Genomic DNA, 15,834 nt, shown 5'->3' with positions numbered 1-15,834 from the left:
CGGTGCAGCTGGAAAGCGACCCGGCCATAGCATGACAGCTACAACGAGAAAACGACAGGAGCAGTGATAGAGCAGCAGTACGAAAGTTAGTAAACCTTTTTTCCTGCCATCCGATGTTGATCCGACGTTGCGGAAAGCAACCGATCTTTTTGCATGGCGTCGGTCGCCCGACGGCTAGCACGGCCCTTTCACAATTCTGGATTAGGCTATTGTCGGCCCAACATGACCTATTTCTTGTCCTTTTTCACACACACATACGATAGGCATGGCAATAGGAAAAACTACATTTTGACAAGATGAATGCATTTGAAAGTACCAGTGCATCCCAATACAATGACCAACTCACTCTTAAGCTCACAATAAAAGCGTTACGCGCATGGAAATAGCATGTCAAACTCAAGCTAGCGGTTGTGGGTGGTATATATATCACTGCATTAGCCATAATGTGAAGGCGCCGAAGTGTAGTTGAAATTATACCACTACTCTTCTATCATACTCAAATCTTCTCGCCGTGAGATATTGGGGACAACCAAATTCCGATGATCCGGTAGTTTGCTGATATTTGTACATGCTTTGTTCGCGGTCATCACCTTGTATGCATGCCATCCGTGCGAGATTCGCCTTCTTTGCACTTGTCATGGCCACATCGCTCGGGGCGGCTAGCAGTTTTCTCGTGTTACTGACTATGATAGTGCGGCAAGCCATGTTGGGGTACACGACCACTGCATGTGCACGATCTCCATCGAACTAGTGGTTGCACGCTCGTCCACCGCGGTCGTGGCCAACCTCAAACCGCTCCCAATGTCATGCGGGGGACGGACCAGCTACAACAAGCAATCTACGAGCCTACAGGAGACGAAACAAATGGGCATGTCCCCATCCCACTGCATGATCTCCGACGCCCGAGCGCGTCGCTGACACGTGGCCGAAACTCAAGACCTGGTACTCGTCAGCTCATTTGTCAGTGGGCACAGGGGCTGATGGAGGGAAAGTATCTCGACGTGCCCGTTGCTAGAGGAGACCGATGGTGAGAGTGACGGCTAGGAGCATAACCGTAGTGCCGCCACGTGAAGATGGAGATGATATGGTGTTTTTGTTTGTGGTATTGCCCAACTCGTACATTGTCCCTTTTCCTTCCGTGGACATGTCACAGTAGCTTAAACGGACGGAAAGTCGCTTTTTTTATAATCGATTCCGTATATATTTTAAAAGTCAATAGCGCGTGGTAGCAATATTTGTATACAAATAAAATCTTTAAAAAAACTAGTAGCAAAATATTTGAGATGGTCTGTATAGTGGTTCGAATTTGTGTGTGGCGGGATAGCATGGCCTGCAGCGAGCAGGCCCGGCTGCCCAGCCCATGTGTGAGCATTGGGCTGCCGTCTCGTACCTCTTATTGGCTGTTCAACCCCGTTTTGGGCAGTGAACGGGGCAGGAGAAACGCGGAAAGCAAGATGGCAAGTGGGCAGGCAAACAGATTATGCGTGCGCGTCGACTTACTTTAGGCAGGCAGCGTCAGCACGACTTTGACGTGTTCCACGTGATGTGAACCTCCCGGACCCACCCACGAAAATTCGCCGAAACAACAGCAGCACAGCCACGGCGAAAGCCGTAGTACTTACCTCACGCGCGGTGCACGTGAGACGAGCGGAGCCGCTCCGATGTCGGCATCGCAATTCCTTCCACCCCACCCATCTCTCGCTGCGTTGCGTCGCCCTCGTTCAGCTTTACGTGTCCCTCCTATTCTTTACGCACTGACAGAGACCCCGCTTTAATCATAGCGTTTGATGCCATACTTCGCCCACCAGCTACCCCACGGCCGCTGACTGGTGGGGCCAATCTAGGAGGCGTCGGACCCGCCACGATGCAAAGCTTTGACGCGAAAGCTGAGCGGACAAAATAAAAAATAAAAAACGAAATTTGTGATGATGATGTGCTTGCCTTTGTCCTCTTCGCGTCCTCGGTACCGACCGTCTGGCCCACCGCCGGGTAGCGACGGCCCGAGCCGAGTTTTTTATTGCCTGTGATCAACTACTAGGTCCATGGAACACGGCATAACGCGCGAATATTATTTTTCGTTCAAACATCGTACCGAAAGATCCTTCGCATTGTATTATTTGCAAAGCTTTGTTTCTATAAAGCTCGTTTGCCTAGGAATTAAGACCGTAGTTGATGTCCAATAGGCCACTAAACGGGTGTTCTAGTGCTACAATTTTTACATCACCAAAACTAGCTTTTACATCATCTGAAAGAATTTTGTCCTTTTGGAGTACATGATATAAAAGAGAGTATGGTTTCATAAACTGCGACCGAATTTGTGCACTTCGAATTCAGCATTGACATTCAAACTTCGATCAAACTGCGACTAAACATCGATTGAACTTTCGTTTATACGACATTTCGACTAAACAACAATCGACTAAGCATCGATGAACGCTAGTACTAGGCGTCCTGAATATCATAATCAAAGTCAAAGGACTATGCATCATCGGTCGATGTCGTTCTAGAAATCAAAATCCAGGTTCGATGGTTCGGACACGCCGACGGTGGCGGAGGGCCCCGCGTCATCGGCATTCTTCCTCACCACCTCGCTGGCGTTCTTCTTCGTCGCCGCCTCTCTAGAGGCAAAGAACTCCTCTTCCGCATGCATGAGGTCCGACCGCTCAAGACGGAGCCGCTATGGACTCCTCGCTGGTCTCGTGAGCTGCAATCGCTACTTGTGGTTGCCCGCTCATGCTCCTGTGGAACCTGACGAATGGGCGACGCGATGACTCCACCTCCATCTTGCTCTACACCTCTGAGAAGTTCATCTACGACTGTGGCCGGTAGAAGTGACACCTCGCCGCATCGTACGCGCGGCATGGTCGGCAGAAGGGAAGGTCCCAGCCACCACCGTTGCGAAGAGATAATGATCTCAGCCGAGTACCTGCCAAATGGCCGCAGCCGAACATTGAGTTAACTGGTCGACCATCGGACGCGGCGGTGCGGCAGCATCAATTCGGCTGCAATTCGTGGGGATTTAGCGGGAAACGACTCGATGGTGAACGGTGTTCGGCGGTGGCAGGGTGGGGCTAAGGGCGTCTGCGATCGGCTGCGGGAGAAAGCGTGGGAGTGGTTCAGCAGGCGGTTAGAATGCTTTTCGTTTTACATCATTATTAGGAGGTTTGGCCCAAATATACATCACTCGCGCTATATCTTTTACATCACCAAAACATTTTAAAGCATGTGTTGGAGAGATTTTTTTCTCCATGTATCATGTAAAAGCAAAGTTTTTTTTTATGTGCCATACAAATTTATGGGAGATGCTACTATATACTCATTCCGAATAAGTGTGCATGTGGATTTTTCAAGATAAATAATAAAGTGGAGTAAAAAATGCATTGGGAAGATGTATATCTGCTCTTTAATTCTTTCACCTCCAATGAGCTAAGTTATGTAGAAAATAAGGAGAAAATATGCTTAATATTATTGGGTTTGATTTTCATGCGATGAGAAAAAATTGAAAAGATAGAAATACACTTTTTTATTTTTTATTTTGACAAAGTTTAGAGATAGCCACTTATTTGAAAACGGAGGGAGTAATCACGGTTTTTTTTAGTGAGGAAACTAATGTAATCACGGTAGGTGCGACGATAAAACGATAAGGACGCGCCCGCTGGGGCCCACGGCGGGAAACCGCCTCGCAGACAGGCCGCTGGAACGGAACCGCACACAGCTGGTGGCGGGCCCCACTCGTCCTCCACTTGCACGGCTCCCACCCCACGTCAACTGTTCAACATATCCTCTTTTCTGATATATTTGCTCCTCAATTTTCTTACGACTTCTTCCTCGCTCACGTCTCCTTTCTTAAACCACCTTTGCCCCTGAACTTCCCACTAATTTCATCACAGCCACAGTTATACTTTATTACGAATTATAAACTATCGAAAAAAGAAGAGTAGCACACCAACCGCTATGGCACGGCATATAATTTCAGGCAAGGCCGATGGCTCCATCCTATCCTTGCGAATAATGTTTTTCAGGTGGGACCCACGCGAATAATTAATCGCCCACGTCGGCCACGATCCAATCAATCGAACCGCGTCCGGGGCCCGCTCAGCAAAGGCCGGCGGTGCACCCGCTCCCACCTCACATCAACCGCACGGCACCACCACAGCCGCCCGATCTCCACCATCCAACGGCCGCGCCGCCGCCACGTCACACGAAAAGATCTCCTCACCCGACCGGGAGATAAGCAAGCAAAAAAAACCGGGTTTAATTGGCGGAGCAGGTAAGCGCAGCGCGCACGCTTCCGTGTCCGGCCCGGTTCTATATAACGCGGCCTCGGGGCACCGTGATTTATCCCATTGTTTTCTCCTCCTTCCCCCTCCCACAAATCTCCTCTCGTCGCTCGTTAGGGTTAGGTCCCCATGGCGACGGCGGTGCTCAGATCCCACGACGCGCTCGCCAACGCGATGCACCTCGACGCCTTCGCCGCGTCCCCCATCAAGCCGCGCCGCCGGCGCCACGCCAAGGCCGGCTCGCCGCCGCCCAAGGCCGTCGCTCCGGCGGTTAGTTCGTCGCCGCCCAAGATGGCGGCGGTTATTTCACCGGCGCCGAAGCCGGCGGCCGGTCGCCGGTCACCTGCTGCCAAGCCTGCCCGCAAGCAGCCGTCCCCGACCAAGGACGCCCCCGCCAAGCCGCAGATGGTGGTCCGGATCTTGAAGCGCGGCGAGGAGCCCCCGGCTCCCGCTCCGGTTCCCGCTCCCGCCCCCGTCCAGGCCCGCGCGCAAGCCCCGCCGGCGGACAGGCGCGTGCGGTCTCCTTCCCCTCCGTCAGCAGCCCCCGTCCAGGCCCGGGCGCAAGCCCCGCCTGCCGACAGGCGCGTGCGGTCTCCTTCCCCGGCCTCCGCACCAGTCCCGGCTCGTGCGCAAGCCTCGCATGTGGACAAGCGTGTGCTCGGCTTCACCGCCCGGATCGGCCCCCAGGCACCGGCGGTCGTGCCCACCAAGAGGATGGTCTCCGTCGCCGCTGTCGCCGCCAACGCGGCGACCTACGCCGGCCCGGCCTTCTCCGTCGCGGCCCCGGAGCCGAGCTCCCTCCCCGTACCCGGATTCCTGCAGCGCGCCGAGGAAGAGGCCACCCGCGGCCTCCGCTGCCTCCTCCGCATCGGCGAGCTCTCATGATGAAGGCGGTTCCCTCTGCCTGTGCGCCGCTCCCTCAGGCCGGCCACGCCGCTTCTTCTCCCTCTCTCTCTCCCTCGTCTCCGCAGAAGAATTCGAGGTGGTAAATCTCCGGATGGATTGGTGGTTGGATGGTTGGTGGATCCGGTGGTGGTAAGCTTATGTTATCTGGATCAGATCCCGGCGACGTTCCCATCAAACCCCTCGGTATTTTTTCAGAGGCAGGTTTGATAACGGATCGCCGGTGGTAGGATTTGGTCCATGTTGCTTAGGTTCACACGTTGCTGCTCTGCTCTTTTGTTCGCTTCTGATGTCGTTAGGTGTAGTAGAGGATTAATTGTTCAGGGTTGGTGGCTTCTCCGTTCTCTTCTCAAGATTAGGTGATCTCTTAGGCACTGAGTATGTTTAGTGGTGTAATGATCGAAGGTTCCGGTGTGTGATTCGAAGGTCAATAAGTTTATTTAAGGAGTAGTATTCATCTTAAGAATTAAGGCATGTATAGTTGCATCAGCTGGGCTACGTGTAGTTGATTTAGCAACTGAGAGATGTGAGAGTAGTTGCATCAGCTAAACCATGTGTAGTTGATTTAGCAACTGAGTTATGATGTTCCAGTATCGTTCAAGGTCCTATGTAAAGTTTGTGTCTGTATCACTCGCTCCATAGTCGTCTAATAATAAATCAGTGATAGTTTAATTACTTAAATTGTCTTGCTCTTCTCAAGGTGTGTATGATCTTCTCTTGTCTGTATTTTGGTTCGCAACAATTTGATCAACTACAAATGATTTTTGTGACTCCAGTGGTCACCCAGTTCTCTCCATATGCTGTCTGTATTTTGGTTCACAACAACTTGTCGAACTGCATATTTATCTTTGTAAGGAAGAACTATGAAATGATTATAATACTCCCTCCGTCTATAAAGGAGGTTAGTATTTGAATTGGGGACTCGTGATCATCGTGAAATGCTGTCGACATCCCTCTTGCTAAGCAAACGCAGTCTATGCTTTTTCTACGCCAAAGTCGTCGATGGTGGTTCATGCATCTAAAGGCCAACAACGCCAGTAGAAGACTTCTTCCTTGCGATATTCACAAGGATGAATTCATATGGCCGGTTGATGGTTGAACTCTGAACGCGTCTCCTCTAGCTAAATTCCGTGTGCTGGACGGCACTGGAATCTTCCAGAGGAGAAATCATGCCAGCCAGACGTGAGCTTGTGCCCGATCGCTTTGTGTGGTTGCCGGCTTTCAAGGGTAGAGAGGTAGCGTCCCGTCCTCAAGATTGTTTTCTCTACGTGGCATCAGATGATTGTTTTGATGTGCCCGTGATTGTGATATTTCATCATATGTTCAAAGCAAAATGAAAAAGGAACAAACTATTTTCAAGTGAAAATGAAACTGCAAGTGGGTAGCATAGTGATTGAAGAAATAAAGAGCCAACCAGAGAGGGCTGCTTACATTCATAGAGGATTTGGTAGTCTGTCCTACGGTGGGTAATCTGCTCAACCTAAGCACAAGTGGACACAAGTTGGGACCCAGATGGCTTGGTTGACAGTAATGTAATGCGATGCATCGACTTCGACGTGGAGTATCGAAGTATTCGGTCCAAAGTTGAACCGTCGCCAAACGCGTGCGGCACGCAAGTTGAAGGAAACAAGGCAAGTGGCATCAGTATCACTCTAAAATAGTCAAGTTGAGCCTAAATCCCTGAATACTTTTGCTGGTTTGCACGATTCCAGCAGGATTTCAGGCAAACATGAATCATTGCCGAGCATAGTGGCTGACTCGTAATGCTCAGGCACTCACGGACAGGCTGTTTCCAGGCAACCATATACAACGAGCACCTTTGTAAGATGTTTCCGCAAAGTACTCTACGCAATCACAAGAAGAAAAAAAAGAAGGCGACAGCCCAGACCTGATACCTGTTTCAGGGAAAACCATTATGGTTGTGCTAGGCTCAAACTTAACAACGAAAGATTTTCTTAATGTCGAGCATGGGCAAATAAAACCTGCTTGTATATGGGCAAATAAAACCTGCTTGTAAAGATACTATAAGATACAACATGTGCAGCATAAAGCTGGAGCCAAACTATATGCCACAATCATTGTTCCACTCCAATCATAGGATATGCATACTACGAAAATACATAACTAGATCTAACAATCAGAGAAAAGACTGAACAAAAAATCACTGCATAGAAGATTAGTAAGGTTGCACATTGATTTACTCGATGGCGGAATGAGTGTTTTTAATAAAGAAAAGTATAAATAAACCAATTTATACTATTACAGCAGTGATGAGATGCGTCGATTTTGACCAACACCAAAGGAAGCATCCCCTTTAAATTGTCAAGATGAGCATAAATCATGAGCAAAAAGGAGGCAACTATATCTGAAATGAGATTCAGAAACTTAAAAATAATGGGGGTTCCTTTAACTACTTTGAAGCTGAGGCTACATCTTCAAGTCAGTTTATTAGCTAGAACTACAGATAGGCAAAAACATGATGGTACGAGGATAGGCAAATGAGACAGATGCTATGTCTTAGCAGGGTCAGCAAAGGGAGCAAAACTGCTGGGTCTCAGTCAACTATCGTGTTGAGGACACTAGTTTCTTCTGTAATAGTTGGATCATGATCTAATGCATGGTATAAAAAATCAGATGCAAGTGGGAAAACATCAGACTAATCTGTCATGCATATAATCACATCTAGACTCCAGACTTGTACTACTTGCTAGTTGGGAGCACTGGATTTTCATCCAAAATAATTGAATCATCATCTACCACACATATCATAAAAATAACATGGAAATGTGAAAAACATCATAGACTAAAGCTGTTAGGCACTCACAGAACACATCTAGAGTCCTGTACTAAGCTACTGGAGCAAAGACATTTTGTTTTATCATTATATTTGGCAGTACACAGCTAAGACTTAACAAATATTGATGTTCTCAATGGCAGAGCAAATAACTGAAAGAACACAAAGTGTGAGTAAACCAATTCATTCTATTATATATCTTGCAAACTGCCTCTCTAATAATGGAATCATCATCTAGGAGCAAATAAACATCAACATTATCATCATATTTGGCAGTAGATGGCAAAGACTAGTAGCATATAGACATAACTGAATCTAACATTCAGAGAAACGAGTAAACATAAATCACAGCAGCGAAAATTAGCAAGGTTGCTTATATTGATATACTCAATTGCATACTGAATAGCAAAGGTTGAGCAAAACTGCTGGGTCTCAAGTCAATGGGCTATTGTGCTGAGGACACTAGTTTCTTCTGTGTAATATTTGGATCATGATCTAATGCAGGGTATTATAAATCGCATGCAAGTGGGAAAAAATTAAAAACTAATCTGTCGGGCACATAATCACATCTAGACTACAGAGTTGTACTACGGAGTACTAGTTAGTTGGGAGCACTGGATTTTCTCTGTAACAATTGAATCATCATCTACCGCATATGAAAAAATGGAAAAAAAAATAACATAGAAACGGGAAAAACATCATAGTAAAGCTGCTAGGCACTCAGAGAACACATCTAGGCCCCTATTATACTGACCTACTGGAGCAAATAAATTTTGCTTCATCATTATGTTTGGCAGTAGATAGCAAAAACTAACATATGTTGATGTTCTCAATGGCAGACCGAATAACTAAAAGAACATGAAGTGTGAACGAACCAATTCATTCTATTAGATCTTGCAAACTGCCAGGACCTCTTCATAAAGCCCATTGGCGAATCCTACTAGACCATACAATAGTTATTGAGGGCATGTATACCAAAAGTTGGGATGAACTACACTTAAGTCAGCTTACTAGGAAATTATGGATAGGCTAAAACATGACGGTACATCATGTTTCTAATGAGCACGGGAAAATGAGACAGATGCCAATTGAATAATGATATACTAAGAAACATCCGGGCAGCAAAGGTAGAGCAAAATTGCTGGGTCTGACAATACACTATATAGTGTTGAGGACACTAGTTTCTTCTGTAATAGTTGGATCATGATCTAATGCAGGGTATAAGAAATCACATGCAAGTGGCAAAACATAGACTAATCTGTCAGGCACATAATCACATAGACTCCAGAGTTGTAGAACTTGTTATAGTTGGGAGCACTGGATTTTCCTCTGTAATAAACTAATAATCAAATCATCATCTATCCGCATAGCACAAAAATAACATGGAAACGGGGAAAATAATCAAACATCATAGAGTAAAGCTGTTTCACACTCAGAAAACATAGCTACAGTCCTATACTAAGCTACTGGAGCAAAGACAAATTTGTTCATTATCATACTTGGCAGTACTACATAGCCAAGACACTGGTAGCATGTAAATACATCTGGATCTAACATACAGAGAAACGACTAACATAAAGCACAGCACAGAACATTAGCAAGATTTGCATATACTGATGTACTCAATGGCAGATCGAATAACTAAAAGAACACGGAGTGTGAATAAACCAATTCATTCTATTACATCTTGCAAGCTGCCAGCACCTCTCCATAAAGCCCATGGGCGAATCCTACTAGACCATACAATAGTTATTGAGGGCATGTATACCAAAAGTTGGGATGAACTACAACTTATAGTGACTACAAACTTTCCAATGTCCACTCCACTATGCTCACCTCTCAATTGAATGATATAAGACTCCTCGCAGGGAGAAACTTAATCAGCCTTCACAGATGAAAAGAGATAATGAATGAAGCAGAATGAGGAAATGAACCCAACCGTGCCGGTGGCGAGCATAATAGCGATAACCATGAAGAGCGAGTAGCCGAGGTAGAGGGTCGCCGACACAGGTCCGCTGAGGCTCTTGAGGTCGAAGACGAGGTAGTTGATCGAGTAGAGGAAGATGTAGATGGCCACAGACCCAGACGAGAAGAAGGACTTCCACCACCACTTCCAGTCCTCGACGCAGAGGTGCATGTAGGTCAGGACCAGGGAGACCTCGGCGCAGACAATGACCAGGAGCAGCATGACGATGAAGAGGAACCCGAAGACGTAGTACACACGGCCCATCCAGATGCTTGACATGATGAAGAAGAGCTCGATGAAGAGTGTGCCGAAGGGCAGCGTGCCGGCACCGAGAACCAGCAGCCAGGACGGGTACTTCTGAGCGGGGATCTCGCGGGGGATCTGGTTTGTGCGGACAGGGTACTCGATGTGCGGCGCCTTGGCCCCGAGGAATCCGCCGACAAGCGTGAGCGGCACCGAGATGCAGAACCAGAGCAGAATCAGCACGACGAACAGCGAGAATGGGATGGCGCCCGTGCTCTGGCTTCCCCACAGCAGGAAGTTGAGCGTGGTGAGGATCAGGAAGGCGATGCCGGGGAAGAAGCAGGCTGTCCTCCAGGAAACACCGACCCAGCCCGAGTGATCCCCGCACTTGATCGTCTTCCACACGCGGACACTGGCGTACCCTGCCAGGATCCCGAGAACCAGGTAGAAGAAGAGCATGCCCGTGATGAGAGTGCCGCGGGATGCCGGCGACATGAACCCAAGCGCGGCGAAGAGGATGGTGACCACGGCCATTCCGAGGATCTGCACGCCGTCCCCGACCATCATGCAGAGCAGCATGGGGTTGCTGGGGGCACGGAAGACGTCGCTGACCACGAGCTTCCAGCCGGAGAGCTCCTCGTTCATCTGCGCCTGCGCCTCGCTGTCGAGCTCCTCGTACCTGGTGAGGTCGCGCCTGACGGTCCTGAGGAGTATGACGAAGACGATGCCGGCGAGGAATGCGATGACCATGAGCGAGTTGAGGATGGAGAACCAGTGCACCTTGGCGCCCTCCATCTTGAGGTAGGCGTCCCAGCGCGAGGGCCACTTGATGTCGCTCTCGACGAAGGAGACCTCGTAGGTGTAGACGATGGGCTCGCCCTCCTTGATGCTCATGGAGACGGTGGTGGGGTCGCAGGCGATCTTGGTGGGGTACTTGGCGTACATCTTGAGGGCCTTGGCGTCGTCCGGGTTGTGCTTGATGCTGCAGGGCACGACCTCGAAGCCGACGACCATCCAGCCGGAGGAGGCGGGGGAGGAGGCGGAGGAGGTGTCCTTGGAGGGGATGGCGTCGGTGGCGTCGGCGGTGCCCATGACGCGCGCGACGTTGGGGTCCTCGTACTTGTGGACGAGGACGGTGAACTGGAGGTGGTTGAAGACGTAGTAGTCGCCGCCGACGCGGATGCCGACGGGGTAGCCGGTCCAGCGGAGGAAGTAGTCGTCCTTGCGGGTGTAGCGGATGGCGGGGAGGTTGTCGAGGATGAGGTTGACCTGGTACATCTCGTCGATGCGCTTCTTCATGAGGGTGAAGGCGCCGGGTGAGAGCGGGTCGGAGCGGCAGAGGAGCACGTCGGTGTCGTTGGCGTGCATCTTGAAGCGGTAGGGCGAGGTCTCGATGCGGTCGCCCATGAGCAGCTCGCCGAGGTTCTCGGCGCTGTCCTTGACGCCGTCGGGCGGCGTGCAGAAGGGCAGGCTGTAGTAGCTGAAGGGGATCTCGGTGTCGATGGAGGTGAGCGAGTTCACCTTCACGTTGAGGCTCTCCCCCGGGCTGTACTTGTGCGGGTAGCTGCCCGGGAGGTAGAAGGCGTCGGCGGAGGAGAGGAGGATGGCGGCTGTCGTCGTCGCGGCGAGCGCGAGGAGGAGGGCGCGGAGGCGGGCCATGGCCGCTGGATCTGGATCGGGCGTCGGCGGATCTGGGCCGGGGAATGTGGCGGGAGGGGATGTGGCGGCGGGGCTCCGGCGAGGAGGGCTCGCCGGAGTGGGGTGTCGGTGGAGGTGGAGCAGATCTGGGGAGAAATGAAGAAGGCGACGGAGGTGGACTCGACTCACGCGAGGCGAGGCGAGGGGGTTTGGGGGATTGGTGGGGGATGGTTTATACGGCGTGACCGTGACGGCCGCCCGTGTTGCTTTGGCGTTGGGGAGAGAAGGTGCAGGATTTGGGGGCGTGTCGGTGCTGCTCCTCCTCGAGCCTTTTCTTCTCTGTGGGTTCTGGGTACTAGCGCTGCAGAAGATTCCATCTCGTTTCCGAGGCAGCAGATCAGTTAACAATGGAAGATGAATAAATACAAAGCTAATATTGATGCTTCATACTATTTTCCAAATGGTATGGGGGCAGTGGCAGTAGTTATTCGTAATGACCATTCGGGGTGGGCATTCGGTCACGACCTATAATTTGGTTTTTGTATTTCGATCTATTTAGAATTCGATCATAAAAAATAAAGACTGAAATATACTTGCTCGTTTTACTACCTGACAAAATCGGGTTTAGGTTCGGTCATGACCGAACATCATAGTAAATGTTGTCAACACAAATATTAGTCATTATTTAGTAAAAAGTTTGCAACATTTTAGATGTATTTTGGCTGTTTTTTCATTGCATATATTATTATCAATTGGCGGGAATAAACATTGAACAATCTAAACAAAAATGTAAAAATTCTAGAGAAGTTTGATCAACATTTAAGAATACCACATCGCACGCACATCACACAATCTAAAGATTGGGATAGTCTCACGTAAAATTCGGTCAGTTCGGTCTATTCAGTTACTTGGAAAAATGACCGAATTGACCACACTAAATTCTTTCTATAAAATTTTCTACCCAATTTTTTATCAATCCTTTCGGTTTCGGTTTAAACTTAATCTTATGGATGCTAAGACTGCTAAGGCCGAAGCTCTTCAACATGGTCTACAACTGATAGAGACTATAGGTTGTTCTCCGGTAATTATTGAATCAGATTGTTTGGAATTGACTGAAGCTTGTAATGGTGCTGAGATCTGGGGTCCATATACTGCTATCCTTGCGGATTGCTTTCAAATTGGGTATGATCAGCTTTCAACATTGTCCAAGAGAAGAGAACAAGGTTGCACATAATCTTGCAAGGTTCTGTTTTGAAGCAGATAGTATTACTTCATGGGATGATGATCCACCTAGTCATGTAGTTTTAGATGCTCTAAATGATTTAGCTCTCCTGAGCAATTATGTAATCGAACCGTGATGTTCAGCAGCAAGTTTCAGACGCACTCTTTTCCTTACCAGGGTACCTAAAGGGACTGGAAAGTTTTAAATGAGGTGGCTTGCTAGCTTTAATATATATATTTGAATTTCAAAAAAAATCTATGGAAGATGAATATCGTTGTCGCAAGATCTAGAGTTCCATGGGTTGCTATGTTCAACAACAGGGGAACCTGTGGCGGATTCAGCTCAATATATGTCACGGTGATCCAACAGTGCAATTTTCATATCATTATATTTCAATTTCAATTTTCGATGATATATAGGCTATGTGACAAATGTCTGCCCTCCCTGGATCAAGGTAACGTCTAAACTTTTGTAGCGGTTAACCATCTCTAATATTTATATCTAAATTTTTCTGGAATTTTCGTATCGGTAAACCATCTTAGATATTTTAAGGGCAATGTTGTCCGGAAAGAAGTGATTATGCAAGTGAACGAAGACTTTGGCGACCTGTTCTAATATTCATGTCTGAATTTTACAAAAGAACTTCTTCCAATTTTTGCCAAGCTACAAGACACTTCTTGTTTGTACTTTAGGTCTTAACTTTGCAACTTCCCGCAAAGTTGTGCAGAAGGCGAACCTCCGGCTTTATAGATCCATGGCCCGATGCTTCATTGACGCCTTCTGGTACGTAGCTTTTGCAAGCCTTCACAAATTGAGTACACTAGCTGCGTGAATCAAAGGAAACTTTGTAAATAGTGCTTCCTTGAATATAAGTTGGTAAGGAGCGCTGATATATTTGTGTGCTTTCGTACTATGTGAGAGAACATGATGTAAAAGGCAAGGAAATGGAGATTGTGATGGCGATACACATGTCAGGTGGATATTGCGAATTATGAGGTACGTCACAATAATCTCAAAATTACTATCACTGTAATTTGCATCTCTCCCACCCCTGGAAATAGCATGTCATGTGTGGCCATTCTGAGTTGCCATCGGATCTGATCCTTCCACACATGTCCGCTATTGGGAGCATCTTTACTATTATATTGGAGTTGGTCGTAGGTCATACAACGTGTTTGGTGAAGGAGATTCGGAGCATCGTGTCCCTTCAATCGACATCTAACGGTATAGTAGCTGGTTGTAATTCCGAGCTCGGCTAATTACATTTTTCTGCCACCGCCAAGTGGTAAACATGCCTCAGTTAGAAAAGAAAAGAAAAGGAAACAGGCCCCGGCATCATCCCATGGAACCCTAGGAGGACGGGCCTGGCCGCCTGAGCATCCAGATTCGTCCACCCAGTGTCCATGGCGAAGGAGGATCAAGACGAGGCCTAGGCGCATGAGGATAGGAGCGCCATGAGGCAGGCATTTCTAACCCTCTCGCAGCTTCCCGTCACCGACCTTCAGACCGCCAATGTTGTTGGTTCTCCCCGAGCACGGATGCCAAGATCCCTTGGGCCTCTGCCCACCGTCCATGGCGGAGGAGGAGCAGGACGGGGTCTGGGCGCACGAGATCCCTCCGACCCAGCCGCCAAGATACCTCCGACCACGTCGACCTGATCCAGCTTCCTCATTGTGAGTTACTCACATCGCCAGCTGCTGAACTGCAGCTCCTCTCCACTCTCCCTCCATCTTTTCTCTGCCCTCTATCTCTCTTATTTTGGGCTGCATAATGCAGGTGTGTCAGCTAGGATCAGATTCGGCGAGAATATAGGAGCAGTTACAAAGAACAGAGTATGCTCTTTTGAAAGATCAACAGACAGACACATGGATATGGATGTTTCTTTTTTTTTCCTTTCGAAAATGGACTCACTAGGAGTTTCTTTTTTTTTCCTTTCGAAATGGACTCACTAGGAGTTTCTGGCATATGAAATTAAGGCTTCGCTTTGTATGCTACCTTTGCAATCTTCAGTCCTTGTATTTTATCGTCCAGTACTGACATTCGAATCATTGTGATGCTGGCGTTCCTTTCATCCTTTAGGAAAGCAGAGATCTGTGTGCAATTCAAGGATGCTACGGGTGATATTTTTAGATATATGTACTGATGTTTTTCTTCTTCCATATGCTGTCAGTTTGTTACTGAGTTTGTTCTTGCAAAAGTGGTGCCTAATATGAGAAAATACATTAGTGCAAATGACCTGATACATATGAGCATACACTTTGTCGAAATTACCACAGAATATTCAATGGGATGATTTTGAAGGACTAAATATTAGTAAGCTGAGTACTTTAAGTTTAACCTTGGAACCTTAGTTATTAGCGTAACCATTGTTCATCTTCTGTTTTTTCAGTCGTGGGTAAAAGAGCTCTAGAAAATGCGTCAGTGTTAAATTCTGTTTCTTTAGAACTGTTGGGGATAATCCATCATTATTCATCATGACCACTAGGATTAAGTCTGGTGCAAATGACTAATTTTCTGAAGTTCTGATTGTAGTATTGCAATATGAGGGTTGCAATCTGGGGGCCAGTTCATTGTGGTGCACCACAAGTACATGGTGCTCAAACTCTGGTACAAAATGTTGCTAACTTCCTGATCCTTACGCTGAGCATACCTTGTACTTGCTTTGATTTAAATTGGTGTTACTTTCTTTTTTCAGTTCACCGTAACTATTTCCGTTTCTCCAATATTCTTAAACTGTTGGATGAGGCATACCTGGCTCCAATTCTTTTAGGAGCAGATTTGAACATTC

The 15,834-nt window shown here is 47.9% G+C and overlaps 2 protein-coding genes across 2 annotated transcripts; one reads left to right on the top strand and one right to left on the bottom strand.

The window, feature by feature from the left end:
* The first annotated feature begins 4,361 nt into the window (after positions 1-4,361).
* Positions 4,362-5,197, top strand: LOC124689035 (vegetative cell wall protein gp1-like). The gene has a single exon (XM_047222641.1). The coding sequence runs from the start codon at positions 4,410-4,412 to the stop codon at positions 5,163-5,165; it is 756 nt and encodes a 251-aa protein (XP_047078597.1). The 5' UTR covers positions 4,362-4,409; the 3' UTR covers positions 5,166-5,197.
* A 4,638-nt stretch (positions 5,198-9,835) lies between these two features.
* Positions 9,836-12,032, bottom strand: LOC124693612 (transmembrane 9 superfamily member 11-like). Its single transcript, XM_047227090.1, has one exon. It carries the CDS (start codon positions 11,843-11,845, stop codon positions 9,854-9,856), a length of 1,992 nt encoding a protein of 663 aa, XP_047083046.1. The 5' UTR covers positions 11,846-12,032; the 3' UTR covers positions 9,836-9,853.
* Between the last annotated feature and the right edge of the window lie 3,802 nt (positions 12,033-15,834).

The sequence above is a fragment of the Lolium rigidum genome, chromosome 2, assembly GCF_022539505.1.
Source record: "Lolium rigidum isolate FL_2022 chromosome 2, APGP_CSIRO_Lrig_0.1, whole genome shotgun sequence".
Taxonomy (NCBI): Eukaryota; Viridiplantae; Streptophyta; class Magnoliopsida; order Poales; family Poaceae; genus Lolium; species Lolium rigidum.
This window is presented reverse-complemented; position numbering and strand designations above follow the sequence as displayed.

What these genes read in the sequence shown, in the direction of transcription:
- LOC124689035 (XM_047222641.1), top strand. Translation starts at nt 4,410, where the DNA reads ATGGCGACGGCGGTGCTCAGATCCCACGACGCGCTCGCCAACGCGATG.
- LOC124693612 (XM_047227090.1), bottom strand. Translation starts at nt 11,845, where the DNA reads ATGGCCCGCCTCCGCGCCCTCCTCCTCGCGCTCGCCGCGACGACGACA.